The sequence below is a fragment of the Dipodomys merriami genome, unplaced genomic scaffold, assembly GCF_024711535.1.
Source record: "Dipodomys merriami isolate MVZ:Mamm:240054 unplaced genomic scaffold, mDipMer1.0.p SCAF_12, whole genome shotgun sequence".
Lineage (NCBI taxonomy): Eukaryota > Metazoa > Chordata > Mammalia > Rodentia > Heteromyidae > Dipodomys > Dipodomys merriami.
Genome location: NW_027202493.1, coordinates 34708913 through 34724565, shown reverse-complemented (window position 1 = coordinate 34724565; position 15653 = coordinate 34708913). Strand labels below are relative to the sequence as shown.

Here is a 15653-nt window from a genome sequence, read left to right as displayed (position 1 = left end):
TTTGTTCTTTCCTTTTATGTACAGATGCACAAAGCAGGGTCATCCGAAGCCACTCGATTCAAAAGATGATAATACTGAAAAACACTGCCCAGTGACAGTGAATCCTTGGCACATGAAGAAAGCTTTTAAAGTCATGAACGAATTAAGAAGGTATCAGCACACTAACTATATATAACTGTTGGTCTTTTCCTTTTAGTTTTCAGTTTGTAGCAAATATAAGTCCCTTCCCTGGTGTTCCTTTGTTTGATATGGAGAAAATTCCTGCAGGATTTTTTTTTTTGATATGAAGAAAGAGTGTATAATAATTTACGGAAGTATAGATGGAATAATATTTCTCTTGTCCAATATGGTAGCCTCTAGTCAACTTGGACCTAAACTGAATTGAGACGTTCTAGAAGTGGAAAATATATAGTGGCTTTCTAAGACTCAGTGCAAAGAAAGATTGCAAAATAAATATTGATTACATGTTAATTGTATTAGACATTTGATGTTAAGTAGACTAATTGTGAGTAGGCATTTTATTTTCTTTAGATAGCATTGCTATAGGCTTCTAATTTACTGTCACAAAGAATATGGAAGGAAGATTGTAACTCTCTTTTTGGTGGTGGTGGTGGTAGTTTCAGTCAGTTTGGGATGTAATCTATGTGATGCATAAGTAATTCTTATATATGTTAAGAGCCATTACAATATACTGGGCTTGGTGGTGCTTGCCTATAATCACAACACTCAGGAGGTTTAGGCGAGCTTTGCGCTATATTGTGAGATACTGCCTCAAGAAAAAAAAATAGCTGATTTGAATAATTAGAAAATTAAAATGCAAGTATATTTTTTATGACACCTTTTTTTTGTTTGTTGGTTGTAGGACTTGAACTCAGGACCTGGGCACTGTCCCTTAGCTTTTTTTTTGCTCAAGGTTGTTGCTCTTTTACTTAAGCTACAGCTCCACCTTTACCTTTTTGTTTGTTAATTGGAGATAAAAGTTTCACGGACTTTCATTTGTTGATTGGAGATAACAGTCTCACAGACTTTCCAGGGCTGGCTTTGAACTGGAATCCTTAGATCTCAGCCTCCTGAGTAGCTAGGTTTACAGAGGTGAGTCAGTGACATCCAGTTCCCAATAATGTTTCAAAAAGAAACCGTCTTTGGTTCATGAGAACCTTTTTTTTAAAATATCTTCTTCTTTTCCTTTGTAGCCAATTTGTGTAATAAAAAAAAATCTGAAGAAGCCTATTCTTTGTACAGCTGAAAGTCAGCATTATTTCCTGTCCTTGCATCAACTTCCTGTTGCCAGGAAAGGTTAGCTGGAGTGGTTTCCTGCCTTGTGGGAAGGGAGAAGTTCTTTGTTCTCATTGCTTTGCTCTTGGGTTCTAACCATAAAGTGCTGGTGGCTGATAGCATTGAAGTCACTTTCAGTTGTAGTTGGTATAAGGTGTGGTTGCGGGAATATGGGTGGAAGGCCAGGAATTATGTGAGGTTAAGTTAGAGTTAAAATTCTCTTGTAGACAAAGACCAGGACATCTTACTGTTCGTCTAACCAAATTATATTTTGAATCAAGAAGCTCTAGAACCATAACTCTATTTCAGCCCAGTCTGAGCTGGAATAATGGAAAGTTGTTTAGCTTAAAAATGTTGCAGTCACTTGTTATCTGTAATTTTATTCACTGTCTGTGAGCAGCTGGTTCTCCTTTGGAATCAGCTTGCATGCTTGAAAGGTTGTCTGGGATCCAAGAACAGTGTCAGACTTGCCCAGCATCCTTTTTGTATCTAGGCAGCTGTGGAGACAATGGAGAAGAGGGTGGAGTAGTCACTGTTGAGCAGAATGTAGGTACTGAAAAGGAAGATCACAGGAGAATCCTCAGTGGCCACTGAAATGGGCTTCTCTGGGGCCTGATGGGTAATACAGTGAGATTCGTTCAGGGATCAGACAGTGGAGACCTTTCCCAGTTTAACTGCACCTAGTGGGGGATGGCCTGATCTAACTGCTGAGTAACATAAGCCAAGAACTGCTGGGGACCATTTAGAAAAGGTTAGCAAGTAAGAGGACAGAATTGTGGCAGACAGAGTAGTGTGATGAACTTGAAACTGGAATTCAGGTTCCACTGGGCAGTGGAATTCATGGGAAGTTTTTTTTTTTTTAATACAGTTTGATTGTTAGTATTAAGGTATTGTACAAGGGGGTTACCATTTCATAAGTCAGCTAACGAGTACATTTCTTTTTGGACAATGCCTCCCCTTCCTTTCCACAGCATGGAAAGTTTTTGAGAAAGGAATAGTGTGGTTAAGACTTGGAATGTTGAGGAAGCAACTTGTCAGAGCTAGAGATGGAAGGCTGTAGGTCAGCATCCTGTCTGGCAGGAAATGCAGCTCTTTTCTTCTCTCAAACTTAGGTGGGGGAAAGTTTTTTTTTAGGAAACACTAATGTCAAAACAAATGTATAGATCCTTATAGATTGATCCCTCCCTCCCTCCCTCCTTTCTCTCCCCCTCCCTGCCTCCCTGCCTTCCTCTTTCTGTTTCCCTCCCTCTCTTCCTCCCTCCCCCTCTCTTTCTTTTTCTCTTTCTCTCCCTCCCTCCCTCTTTTCCTCCCTCTTTCCCTCCTTCCCCCCTTTTCCTTTCTTTTCCTTTCCTTTCCTTTTCTTATCTCCATACCTCCATACCTCCATACCTTTTGGCTTTTAGTTGTTTTTCAGATAACTTCATTTGGGCTGGCTTTAGACCTTAGACCTCCTACTTATGATTCCCATGTATCTGGGAGTACATGTGTGTACTTTCTTTGAGAAAGGGTCTTGCTAATTAACATTTGACGAAGCTGGCCTCAAAAATAATCCTCCCTCCTTTGCCTCCCAAATAATTACAGGTATAAATGTCTACCCCCAGCCCTAAATAAACAAGTTTTTTAGAGGACTAAGAGAGAAACTTATCAAAAAAGAAGCATTTGTTTTAAAACAAGTTTAAAAAGTAAAAAACTTCTGTTTTCTAGGGTTTAAGGATCTATTTGATGTTTAAAAATTTCAATTGTACAACTAGCTGATGCTATATAATAAGTAAAGAAATGATAGGTACTTGATATGTTAATTAGTCTGACTTAATTGTCTTGCATTATATGCATAAATCGTAATATGACTTTGTAACACGACAGTTACAGTGAGGTAAAAAGTGAATTTCTTATAAATATTAGTGAGGGACAACTTACTGATTTTATTTAGAAAGAATGTAGTTTTGTTCCTTAAGTTAGAATTGAAAGTGTTCTGTAAGAATAACTCGTGATTCACTTACATTCTAGTGTTACATTCTATGTCTTACAATATTCTAGTGTTCACCTGTGTCTTACATAATCCCCAGTTAGCTGCCGAGTGTGAACAGCAGTTGTTACAATGCAGAAGATAGTTAAACAGAAGAGGTTGAAGGTCTCTCTTAAAGAAATGCTCATTGTTTTCCCCCAGGATTGTGTGTATCATCAACCCTGCTACTGCTAGGATTAGATTTTGTGTTGTACATCAAGGAAGCATTTGAGTTGATACTTTCTGGTTGTTCATACTGAGATGGCAAGTAAATGAAATGATGGACTGAATTGAAGTGAATCTGACTTTGTCTTCGTAGCTTTATACCACTATTTTTAAAGGACTGCTAGGAAATTACAGAGGGTATAAAGTGTGTGTGTGTGTGTGTGTGTTCCCTGAGGCTTGAACTCAGGGACTCAGCTCTGTCCCTAAGCCTCTCAATGAGTTGAGTATCTGCTCATGATTTCTTTCGTCAGAAATGTAGTGAGGAGCTTCTTTATAAATACTGTGCATTTTCTACGCTTGCTTACCTGCCCAGAACCCTCCACCTCCCTTATCTCGCTACTTTGCCTTGACCACCATCTTTCTTGTATCTTTGATATCTTTTTCTACTTTATTTCTAAATAACCATCTTTTCCTCCTGGCTGTGACCAGGTCTTCTTGCAAGTCTGAAAGTCTGGAGCCATCTCTCCAGATCCTTAGCAGCTTGCTTTGCTGGCGTCTTTCCTGTCCTTTTTCACACTCATTCTTCTGCCTTGATTCTGTTTTAGACCAATGAGAAGTACTCTGTTCCAGAATCCTGTATAGGTTAAACGCCCCCCTTAATCCATTGACTGTGGTAGTGTCACTTCCCAAGTTGACTGTCACCTCTTCCTGCTTGTTTTGAAAATCTCAGCAGTTATGAGGCTCCCTAGGAGGCTGTGCTAGTTTTCTGGACTCATGGTGCGGTGGTTAAGTCTTACTAACCCAGCATGTGCTTTGCCTGTGCTTAACAGCCTCAGAAATTCACAGGTGCTACCCTCCATCATGATTTTTGGAAGGAAGATGGCAGCCACATGTGTTAGGAAGTTCTCTTGCTCTGTGATATTATTGACTTTTTAGACAGAGTACATCTGCCTTGTCTATTAACTGACACCGTCAGCGGTGGGAAATTTAATTAAATATGACTCAATCAACAGTCAGGAAGATTTTAGCCTTTAAAACAGCTTACCTCCTTACCCCACCACCTCTCTTCTCTACAGCCAGAGCCAGTGGCTCCCACTGGCTCACCCTCTGCCTCCTGATCACCTTTTAGTTTCCTAGGCTTCTGATCTCTTCCCTCCTGTTTTTGAAGGTTGTGCTCTGGGTGCCTTGTACTGTTCCGGGGTGCTGACTCTCAGCACTTTCCTCGCTCTGGGATGTGTTCAGCCAGGGTTCTCGCTGACAGCTCATTCCTCCACCCTGGTGGGGCAGCTGCCATGAAATTTCCTTACCACCCCCGCTTCAAGTCACAAATCAGTTCTCTGATGTGACGACTAATTATTTTTGATATCTCAGAGCCTGGTGGCACATTTTAAAGAAGACAGGCACTATATTTTAAAAGCAGTGCTAGGTTTTTCTACTCTTAGTAGTTCATACATTTTATATCAGAAAACCAAGATGTCTTGATATAGTTCAAGTTCATCATTTCAAAGTGCTGTGTGTCCTGAGAAGGACCACATTTTATGACTATTTTATTTAAGAGATGGAGTGCCTGCCTACCTGCTTTCTTCTTTTCTCTCTTACTCCTTCCTTCTTCCTTCCTCCCTCCCTCTCCTTCTTTCCCTCTCTTCCCCCTCTCTAATATAATTCCTGTTCTTTTTAGATTGGAGCTTAGAAGCTACTTCCTTTCTGAAGGTCCATAGGTTGGACCTAGGTTCACCTTTGTGTTTCTGAAACCCTGTACTTCCTCATTGTTTCAGTCATGGATTCATCTTACAGTCACCTGTTTCCTTGTGTGTCTTCCCCACTCACATGTAAACCACTTGTGGCCAAGGAGATCATCTTGATGGCTTTTTTTTTGTAAGCTGACATAGTACTTGGTATCTAGTTGACATGTTCTGAGGAATGAATAAATGCGTTTTTGTGAATATCAACTGTAATTTGGTTATTTTGAAGACGCTTTCTTTTTACAGTCCATTCCCTCATTAGATTTCAAACAATGTAAACATGAGCACAGATTCACTGTAGAAGACTGTGGGTTCGGATTGCTAAAATATATTTCTCTTGTTCTTATTGCCAGGCTTTAATTGGTAGCCAGAGTCATTCAACTTCTGGTAAGAATGCACATTTAGAAAGAGGTCAGGGTCAGATTTGATTTGCACACTTATTTGTTCACACAGCACACTCAGTGACACACAATGGTAAAAAGGTTGGTCATCTGTTATATTTGAGTGCTGTCTTAAAGTGTGTTATTGCTGGAAACGGACAGAAAATCAAACACCGAAATGAAGTATGCCCTTGACTTGTGATGTGGTCCTTAGACTTACTGTGACCCAACCCAGGTGTTGCTTCATTATATTTTGGTAATGTTTTAATCTCATTAGTTACTGACGTCAGCTAATAAGTCAGTTAGGCCAGGCTCATTATGTGTCTGCCAGCAGGTGTTATGCTAGAAGGTTTGGATCGATGAGTAATTGTAAATTGAAGCTGAATATAATATAATTTTTTTAGGCATTCAATGTAATACCACTTAAGACCCATCTTGAAATTAGAGCAGTAGGAAGGCTTATTGACAAAAGGAAAATAGATACGGGGATGCACTTGAGGTATGTTTGAATTCTATCTAGATATCCTGGTGCCTGTAGAAAACCCTGGATACCTTCCTAGACTGTGTAACTACTCATCCCGCTTTGTGTTCCTCCTCTCTTTCACTCATACCTTTCTTTCTCCCTGCTCTTCTTGTTCTTCACACAACAGCCCACCCTGTTCTTTCTGTTTGGGATTTTCCTCTTCCTTTTTGATCCACCTATTACTTACAGAACTTAGCTTCAGTCAGTATCTGCAGTAAGACTTAGATGCTCTCCTTTGATTTTTTTTTCCCCCTATATATTCTGTGGAGAGAATACTAGAATGTTAAAAGTACCCAGTTTTGTGTTACGGATAAAGGTTCTAGAGCCAGACTGGATTTGAATCCTGGTTTCAGCACCTGTGAAGACCGTGGACAGGTTGTTCATTTTTATTTGCAAGTTAAGGATCAAACCCAGGGGCCTTACACAGCAGGCTGCTCTGCCATCCCAGCCCTGGGATGTTTGTCTTTAGTCTTGATTTCCCCAGTGGGAATCAAAGTAGTAATAATACCTACCTGATCCCGGGGTAGAGGCAAACTAAAAAGCAACATGCAAGTAAACATCTTCCCCCAGACAGCACAGTCTCTTCTCACTTTGGTTTTGGAATTGATAGAAAGCAGAGTGGCTTTTTTTTTCCCCCTCTCAGCCTTGATATTAGATGTTGTCAGCTCTCCACACGATCTAGAGGAATTCCAACTTAATGACAGACATTGTCTTTTTATGACTCTAACAGGGAACCTGCCTGATGCCTCAGACAGCTTCGTGAGCTCTTAAATCAGTACCACCTATGAGCCACACTTCAGCTTAAATGGCACAGCAAACTCATCAGTCGCGAAGCTCTGGGATGCAGTCCTCTCCAGTGCTGGGGTGGGCCTTTTTTCCAGGTTTCTCCTAGGCTAGGGGAAGAAGAGATGCTATTAGACTCTCCAAAGATTTCCGTGTGAGCCCCACAGGAATGAGTCTGTAAGCAGTATGGGAAGTGGAAACTTCAAAGACTTGGTTAAGCTCCTGTGAAAATATTTGCTTGTGAGCAACTAGGATTTTAAAGATTTAGCAGGCTACCCTAATAGGAAATAGACCAAATAATCGAGGAAGGGGCCGAGTGTAACTTATTACTCTCTACAGATACAGAAAGTATTGGGAGTACGGAGAGGGTGTTTGCATGTGCCGCACTCATCCAGTCATTCATGATGTGACTACCAGTAAGGCGGGTTTGGAGCGGAGCTTTGAGAACTTTTTGTACTTGTTCTGGAGTGTCAGCAACTTACTTTGCTAACAAGATTTTTGTGACTTTCTTAATTGCCCAGAGAGTTTAATCTAGTACCATGTATACCAAATAAAAAATGTTCACTATGTTTATTTTTAATTAATTAATTATTAAATTTTCTTTGGTGCCGGTCCTGGGGCTTTACCATGAGCATGGTCTCTGAGCTGGTTTTGTTTTGTTTTGTTTTCCGCCACCTGGTCCAGGGACTTGAACTCTGGGCCTGAGTGCTGTCCCTCAGCTCTTCAACCCAAAGCGAGTACTCTACCATTTGAGCCACAGTGCTACTTCCATTTTCCTGAGTGGCTTATTGGCGATAAGAGTCTCATGGACTTTTTTGCCTAGACTGGCTTTTGAACAGCGATCCTCAGATCTCAGCCTCCTGAACAGCTAGGATTACAGGGGTGAGCTACCAGCGCCCAGCATGGTCTCTGAGTTTTTTTGCTCAAGCCTAGTTTAGCTCTACACTTGAGCCATAGCTCTACTTTTGGCTCTTTTGGTGGTTAGTTGGAGATAAGAGTCTAAGGGACTTTCTACTTGGGCTGGCTTCAAATCACGATCCTCAGATCTTAGCCTCCCAACTAGCTAGAATTAGAAGGGTGAGCCATTGGTATCCAGTGTCTCTACATGATTTTAAGACACTTAAAATGGGTGTTTTAAAGGTATAATTATGATGGCTGAATATCGGTTGTTTTAAGGTAATAAAATGGTTTTTAATTTGGTAAGTGGTGTTGTACTTTGGCTCTGAGGAATAAGGTATTTGTTTTGAAATTTTTTTTATTTTATTTTATTTCTATTGTGAAAATACTGTACAGAGGGGTTACAATTACATGGGCAAGATAATGAGTACATTTCTTATCAAGCATTGTAGCCTCCTCCTTTGTTTCCCCTTCCCGTCCCTTCCCATCCTCCCCCCCCTCCGCCCCCCAATCCACCCCTCCACCAAAGTTGTAAAGTTCATTTTCAACCTAACGACTTGTACATCTCATTGTTGCAGTGGGTCCACCTGTATCCCTATTTAAATGATTTGTTTTTTCCCCTTCCCCTCCACAAAGGAATAAGGTATTTTATATTGGTAAATTGTCCTAAGTTAAACTTCAAATGTCCAAATGGCTTTTAAGCAGCCTCGAGTGTAATGTTTGCCTGATGATCTAGGGTTATTTTGAGCATCTTTCTTAATTTTGGAGGGGGAGTATTTGACTTAATTTAGTTTTGTACGTATGTTTTATTTTTTCTTAAACTTTATATGTCAGACTGCCATCTGCCACTTTTCACCATCTTGTTCATATTCAGGTTACCTATTCATAGTCCATTGATGGTTTGCTACCAGTATCTTCTTTACATTGGGAAATCAGTGAATGTTTGGAAAGATTTCTGTGCTAATCCAACGCAAGATTGTGAGTGAAGGGACCAGGCCATTGGCCCTGATTACAACCATCTTCTCTTTCTCGTGTTTAGAGCCTTGTTCTAGAGGATGGCTGTCTCTCCAGTTAGTCTTTAGTAAAGTAGGCTTTATTCTAATAATTTGGAAAGGATTTTGAAGCATTTATTATTGGAATTATTTACATCTTTCTATTTTCTGAATAGCCAAAATTTGCTGTGTGATGTCACAATTGTGGCAGAAGACATGGAAATCTCTGCTCACCGAGTGGTGCTGGCTGCCTGTAGTCCTTATTTTCACGCCATGTTTACAGGTATGAAACGTTTTAGTTGTGAGATTTCTTTTAAATTACCCAGATGAGAACTACAAGAAAATGCACTCGCTTCATTTACAATTCCTACTCATTATCTTTGTCATCATTGAAATAAGTAAACATCTAGTTTATATTCATTTATATTTATAAACATTAAGTTTGCTTTCTTGTTATTTTCAGCCTTGGGCTGAAGAGCTGAGGGACAGTGCCTAGGCCCAGAGTTCAAGTCCCACAATTGACCGAAAAAAAAGTATAGTTTTGAAATTTGTTGCATAGTTGTACTTGTCTAAGGGTTATTTCATTTATCAAGAGATACTTACTGAGCATGTTCCACTTGCTAGATGAAGTTCTAGGCTTTGGAGATTATGAAGATAAATCCTTCTCAAGATGCTAGCTGAGCAGTGGAGGTTTAGAAAGTCATCAAACTCATGCAGAAAAGAGAACTCTGATATTAGTAGCTGCTTTGAAGAAAATGAAATAGACTGTTTTGTATGAAGAGAAAATATTAGATGTATTTAATAGAAATGCCATTAAAACTGGTTTAAACTGTAAGAAAGTAGGGGGGCACCCAACACCATTGGATTTGCAACTGGAAAATTTCCTCAGGAACCTTGGTGCTGTGTCTGTTTACCCTGCCACCCTTGGTAAAAGCAGCATCTTAAGCTGGTTCTCCCTGTAATATAGACTCTCTTGAGGTAGGAGGATTGCCTGTCTCTGTTTTCTTTCATTTTTAGGAGCTAGAAAACCTTTCCAAGAAAGAAGCTTTCCTACATCAGTCTAAAACGGTTTAAGTTAAGGCTAACGTACCTGTTTGTCTTGGCTTAGCTGTAGAACTGGGAGGTTAAAACCTTAGACAAAGACTGCTGGGTCACCTCGTCCCACTGAAATTGCCTGTGCACCAGATGACAAGTAGAACTTGAAAAGTACTGAAATAAAATTTGCTTATTAGATGTAGCTATTAATTGGTAATTAGTTTCTTAAGGTCTCAGAGTAATCCAGGCTTCTCTATTTTTAAGATTCCCTCCCTTTCCCCACTCCAAACTTTTTTATTGGTACACAATAATGGAAATTAGAGTCATAGAATTCTTTCAATGGAATTGGTCCTAGGGTTTGTTTTCTTAAACCTATTTACTTTTGATTTATTGTGTTTTGAATGGATAAGGTTACTTTGTATCTGTGTGTGTCTGTGTGTGTCTGTCCTGGGGTTTGAACCCAGGGCCAGGGTGCTGTCCCTGAGCTTTTTTGCTCAAGGCTAGTGTTCTATTACTTGAGCCACATCTCCACTTTGGCTTTTTGGTGGATAATTGGAGAGAAGAGTCTCAAGGACTTTTCTGTCCAGGCTAGCTTTGAACTATGATGCTCAGATACCAGCCTCATGAGTAGCTAGTTACAGGCATGACCCACTAGCACCTGGCTTGTTACTTTTTTGTGTGTGTGCCAGCCCTGGGATTTTTAATTCCTCAGGGTCTGGGAGCTGTCCCTGAGCTTCTTTTGCTCAAGGCTGGCACTCTACCACTTGAGCCACAGTTCCATTTCCAGCTTTTTTTTTTTGGATAATTTAATGAAGATAAGAGTCTCTTATCCCTACTGTGGCTTCCAGCCATTATTCTCAGATCTCAGCTTCCTGAGTAGCTAGGACTACCAGTAGTGCCCAGATGATTACCTTTTTTTTTTTTTTTTTTTTTGGCCAGTCGTGGAGCTTAAACTCAGGGACTAGGCATTGTCCCTGAGCTTCTTTTGCTCAAGGCTAGTACTCTACCACTTGAGCCATAGTGATATTTCTGCCTTTTTCTGTTTATGTGGTACTGAGGAATCGAACCCATGGCTCCATGCATGTTAGGCAAGCACTCTACCACTAAGCCACATTCCCAGTCTCTCCCCTCTTTTTCTAAATAGGACCTCAGTAGTCCTGGTTAAAAGTCTCTGCAATGGAAGTGTTTTAAGAGTCTCTCTCTCTCTCTCTCTCTCACACACACACACACACACACACACACACACGTATGTGTGTGTGTATGTATATATATATGCATATATACATATGTGTGTATATATATATGTGTATAAATATTTAAGCTTTTACTGTATGGAGTACTTTATTTCTTTTCTCAAAGTAGAGATGGTACAAAATTTGCTATCAAGAAAATCTTTAGCCGGACGCTGGTGGCTCACGCCTGTAATCCTAGCTACTCAGGAGGCTGAGATCTGAGAATCTTGGTTCAAAGCCAGCTGGGGCATAAAGTCCATGAGACTTTTAGCTCTAATAAACCACTAGAAAACTGGAAGTGGCACTGTGGCTCAAGTGGGAGAGCACTCCCCTTGAGATGAAGAGCACAAGGACAGCGCCCAGGCTCAGAGCTCAAGCCCCATGACCGGAAAAAAAAAGTTTATTTAGTTCAGTCTAGAATATAGAGGAGTGGTTGTTTAATAAATGTTTCTTGATGAAATCCGTCATAGATAGAACACTTAGTTTTACCGTGTTACTAAGTTGTTTTTTTCTCCCCTCTACTTTAGGTACATTTTATTTTTTAACAGTGGATGGCAGATCTTTTATTCAGACATGGCTCTGCTAACTCCTGGTTCACCTACAATACTGCTACTAAGTTTTAAATTGTCACTCTTTTATATTTCATTTATCTAGCTATTCACCTAACTAGTATTTATTTGCTTACTCTATCTTAAGCTTTGTGGGATATAGTACTAAGAAAGACTTCATTCCTGCCCCCAAGCAGCTGACAAACTTAGATGCAGACAGCTAGGTCAAGTTGATTATGACGGTAGATTTGCATGAGCTAATCAACTGTATCTAGTACAAAATGTAGTAGAACTAGACCTTTTTGCTACAAGTGTTCCATGGCACATAGTATCTTTCTTGGACTTTTTTTTTTGGGTTGTGGGGCTTGAACTCGGTCTGGGCACTGTCCCTTAGCTCTTCAGCTCAAGGCTAGCACTCTACTACTTGAGCTAGAGCTCCACTTCCATTTTTTTTTGTGTGTGTGTGTGGTTTATTGCAGATAAGAGTCTCACAGACTTTCCTGCCTGGGCTGGCTTTGAACCACGATCCTCAGATCTTAGCCACCTGACTAGTTAGAATTGCAGGCATGAGCCACCGATGCCGGCTTCTTGGATTTTTTTTTTTTTTTTTTTTTTGGGTCCGGTCATGGGGCCTGAACTCTGGGCCTGGGCACTGTCCCTCAGCTCTTCAGCTCAAGGCTAGTGCTCTACCACATGAGCCACAGTGCCACTTCCAGGTTTTTTCTTTTTTGCTTATGTGGTGCTGAGGAATCGAACCCAGGGCCTCAGGCTTGCAAGGCAAGCGCTCTACCACTGAGCCGCCTTCCCAGCCCCTCTTGGACGTTTTTTTTAAAGTGAGGTTTTCTTTCCCCATCATTCAATAGTTTGTCTCCTATTTTAGTCTTTAATGTTGTCCACTCATATATGCCTAAGGCTCCTTCCTGTTTTCCCCAACTCCTTGGCTTAAAGGACTATTTTTTCTCCTTTCTGCATCTCCTTCTCTACTTTCTCCCTTATGTGTATTAGGAAACAGATCCTGTACTCTTTGTCAACCACCCATGCAAAATGATACCTAATAGTAGTAAGAAGAGGTGGCTTGAAAATGAATTCAGGCTGAAGTTACTGCAGGACAGGCAGGAACTGACTTTGAACCAGAAGATCAGTCATATGCTTTGACATTGACTAACTTCAGCTTCTTAGGCAATTTGTTTTCTCGTTTCCTGCTTGAGGGTTGTGACTGCCTGCTTACCACTGAGCCTCTGCTCCTGGCAGAAGCCATGCAGGTCCCTGGCTAGCATTAGTGTGCTTTGTGAATGAACAGTACTAACCAACTGAGTCCTGTTCAGCACATGCTCATTGCCATTAGCCAAAGATGGTGGTGTTATCACTGTTCCAGGCATGACTAGAAAGCCATACAGAAAACAACAGCTCAGAAAGCATGAACAGCATCAGGCACAGATTCTACAACTGCAGGTACTGGAGTTCATACAGACGCATAGCATGTTTATTGCTATGATGTGCTCTTTAGGCACAAAAGTAAAAATATTTGATCAACTAAGCTTTTGGAAGAGCTAGGAGAGTGTTTTAGGTCTGCAAGAAATGGCTGATCATGTTATCTGCCTACAGTGAGTGGTGATGCGATGCATTGGTCTATGTTGGTATGGATTTAAGTGGGATTTCCATAGCAGTATCTTGCTATAATGTGATGGACTCTTTGTGTTTTAGGTGAGATGAGTGAGAGCCGAGCAAAGCGAGTTCGAATAAAAGAGGTAGATGGATGGACTCTGAGGATGCTAATTGATTATGTTTACACCGCAGAAATTCAGGTTACAGAAGAAAATGTACAGGTAAGAGAAATACATCACTTTTTTTTTTTTTTTGTGTGTGTGTGTGTGTGTGTGCCAGTTTAGAGGCTTGAACTCAGTTTTTGGCTGTTATCTTTGAGCTTTTTTTTTTTTTTTCTTCAAGGCTAGCATCCCAGAGTCATTTTTCTTTTTGGTTTTTGCCTTTTTGCTGGGTAATTGGAGATAAGAGTCTCCTAGACTTTTCCTGTCCAGGCTGGCTTCAAACTTCAATCCTCAGACCTCAGCCTCCTGAGTAGCTAGGATTACAAAGGTAAACCTCTGACACCTAGCTGCCTCACACTATTTAGATCTTTTTACTCTCCAGTTTTTCAAATAAAAGTAAGATGCCCACACAGCATACAATTTTGTTCCACAGTAATAGGATTCCTTATTGAAACTGTTTTTACAGGACATTTGGACTGATTATATCTTTTATAATAGTGTTTCTGATTTTAATATCTTTTATATCCTTCAGTCTCTAAGATACAAACCCTTTCATTCTCTGAATGATGATTGCTTTTTCATGACAACACTGTCATATTCGTTTATAATCACTGGTGCTGCCTACAAGTTTTCTTTATTCCTTTGAAGGATGAAGTCTGCAGTGTTTTTGACTGCCAACAGTCTTTAGCTCTTTTACTATTTCAGTATCTTCCTTAAGTAATTTTGGACTTAAGCAAAATTTGACATTTTAATTTTCTTATTTTCTATAAAGAGAAAATGTTTTATATTTATATATTTGCATAAATGTTTAAGTTATACAGATAGATGTTGAATAAAGAGTAAAAGTCTTAAACTTCCATCTTTCCTCTTTTTTTTGTTTTGGTGCTTGTACTGGGGCTCAAACACAGGGCCAGAATGCTTTCCCTTAGCACTGGAGCTCTATCACTTGAGCTATACCTCCCTTCTGGCTTTTTGCTAGTTGGAGATTGTAGTCTCATGAACTTATCTTCGAGCCTGTGATCCTCAGATCCTAGCTTCCTGAGTAGCTGGGATTACAAATGTGAGCCACTGGCAGCTGGCATCCCCTTCCTTTTTGAATCTGTCCCATCTCCCACACCTTGATCCACTTGCCTTCCCCATTTATAGCTTTGTTATAACTTTCCCCATTTATTGCTTTGTAGCTTTCTTTTTATGTTGTTTATTTTTTGGGGGGGGGGGCCTGAACTCTGGGCCTGGGCACTGTCTCTCAGCTCTTCAGCTCAAGGCTAGCACTCTACCACTTGAGCCACAGCGCCACTTCCAGCTTTTTTCTTTTTGCTTATGTGGTGCTGAGGAATCAAACCCAGGGCCTCATACATACAAGGCAAGCGCTCTACCACTGAGCCACCTTCCCAGCCCTGCTTTGTAGCTTTCTTATCTGCTTGGGATGAACCCATTCAGACCACTTCTAATACACATGTCAACATTGTATTGCATACTCACACGTTGCTTTATAAGTATGTTTATTCTATACTTATTCACCAACTTGCTCTTTTCTCTGAATGAAGAATCTGAGGTTTTTCTGATATGTCAGTACTTGTAGGTTTTGCTTATTCTTTGGGGTATTATCCTGTATGTATATGAGAAGTATTTTTACCTTTTTTTTTTTTTTTTTTTTGGGTCCGGTCATGGGGCCTGAACTCTGGACCTGGGCACTGTCCCTCAGTCTTCAGCTCAAGGCTAGCGCTCTACCACTTGAGCCACAGCGCCACTTCCGGCTTTTTTCTTTTTGCTTATGTGGTGCTGGGGAATTGAACCCAGGACCTCAGGCATGCAAGGCAAGTGCTCTACCACTGAGCCACCTTCCCAGCCCTTTTAATTTTTAATTTTTATTGCCACTCCTGGGGCCACTGTCTGTGAGCTTCTTTTGCTCAAGGCTAGCACTCTACCACTTGAGCCACAGTGCCACTTCCAGCTTTTTCTGTTTATGTGGTACTGAGGAATTGAACCCAGGGCTTCATGCATGCTAGGCAAGAGCGCTCTCCCACTAAGTCACATTCCCAGCCCCCCTTCCCCCAAGCTGCTCTTTCACACTTTGCCTGGAAATTTTGTTTGTGAGGTAAAGCGCTTGAAAAACCCTGGTCAATTGGGATTATATATAAAATAAAATAAAATATTGTATTAATCATCTGCCAAATGAACACGGTTTACATGGGAGAAGTGAAATAATGGTATTGACATCGCCATCTCATTCTGGACCTCTCTGTCTACTTAAACTAATTGCAGGATTCTAGGGTGTTCTTTCCAACAAAAACTTGATCTTGGTTTCCT

The 15653-nt window shown here is 40.5% G+C and overlaps 1 protein-coding gene across 2 annotated transcripts in view; it reads left to right on the top strand.

Moving 5' to 3' along the window:
* Window positions 1–15653, top strand: part of Klhl2 (kelch like family member 2) — a 79319-nt gene that overhangs the window by 14908 nt on the left and 48758 nt on the right. For both annotated transcript variants that reach the window (XM_070016525.1, XM_070016526.1), the window contains exons 2-4: window positions 25–150; window positions 8939–9045; window positions 13282–13403. In XM_070016525.1, coding sequence (XP_069872626.1) covers window positions 113–150; window positions 8939–9045; window positions 13282–13403 — 267 coding nt within the window. In that variant the 5' untranslated portion in view covers window positions 25–112. The remainder of the gene's footprint in view (window positions 1–24; window positions 151–8938; window positions 9046–13281; window positions 13404–15653) is intronic.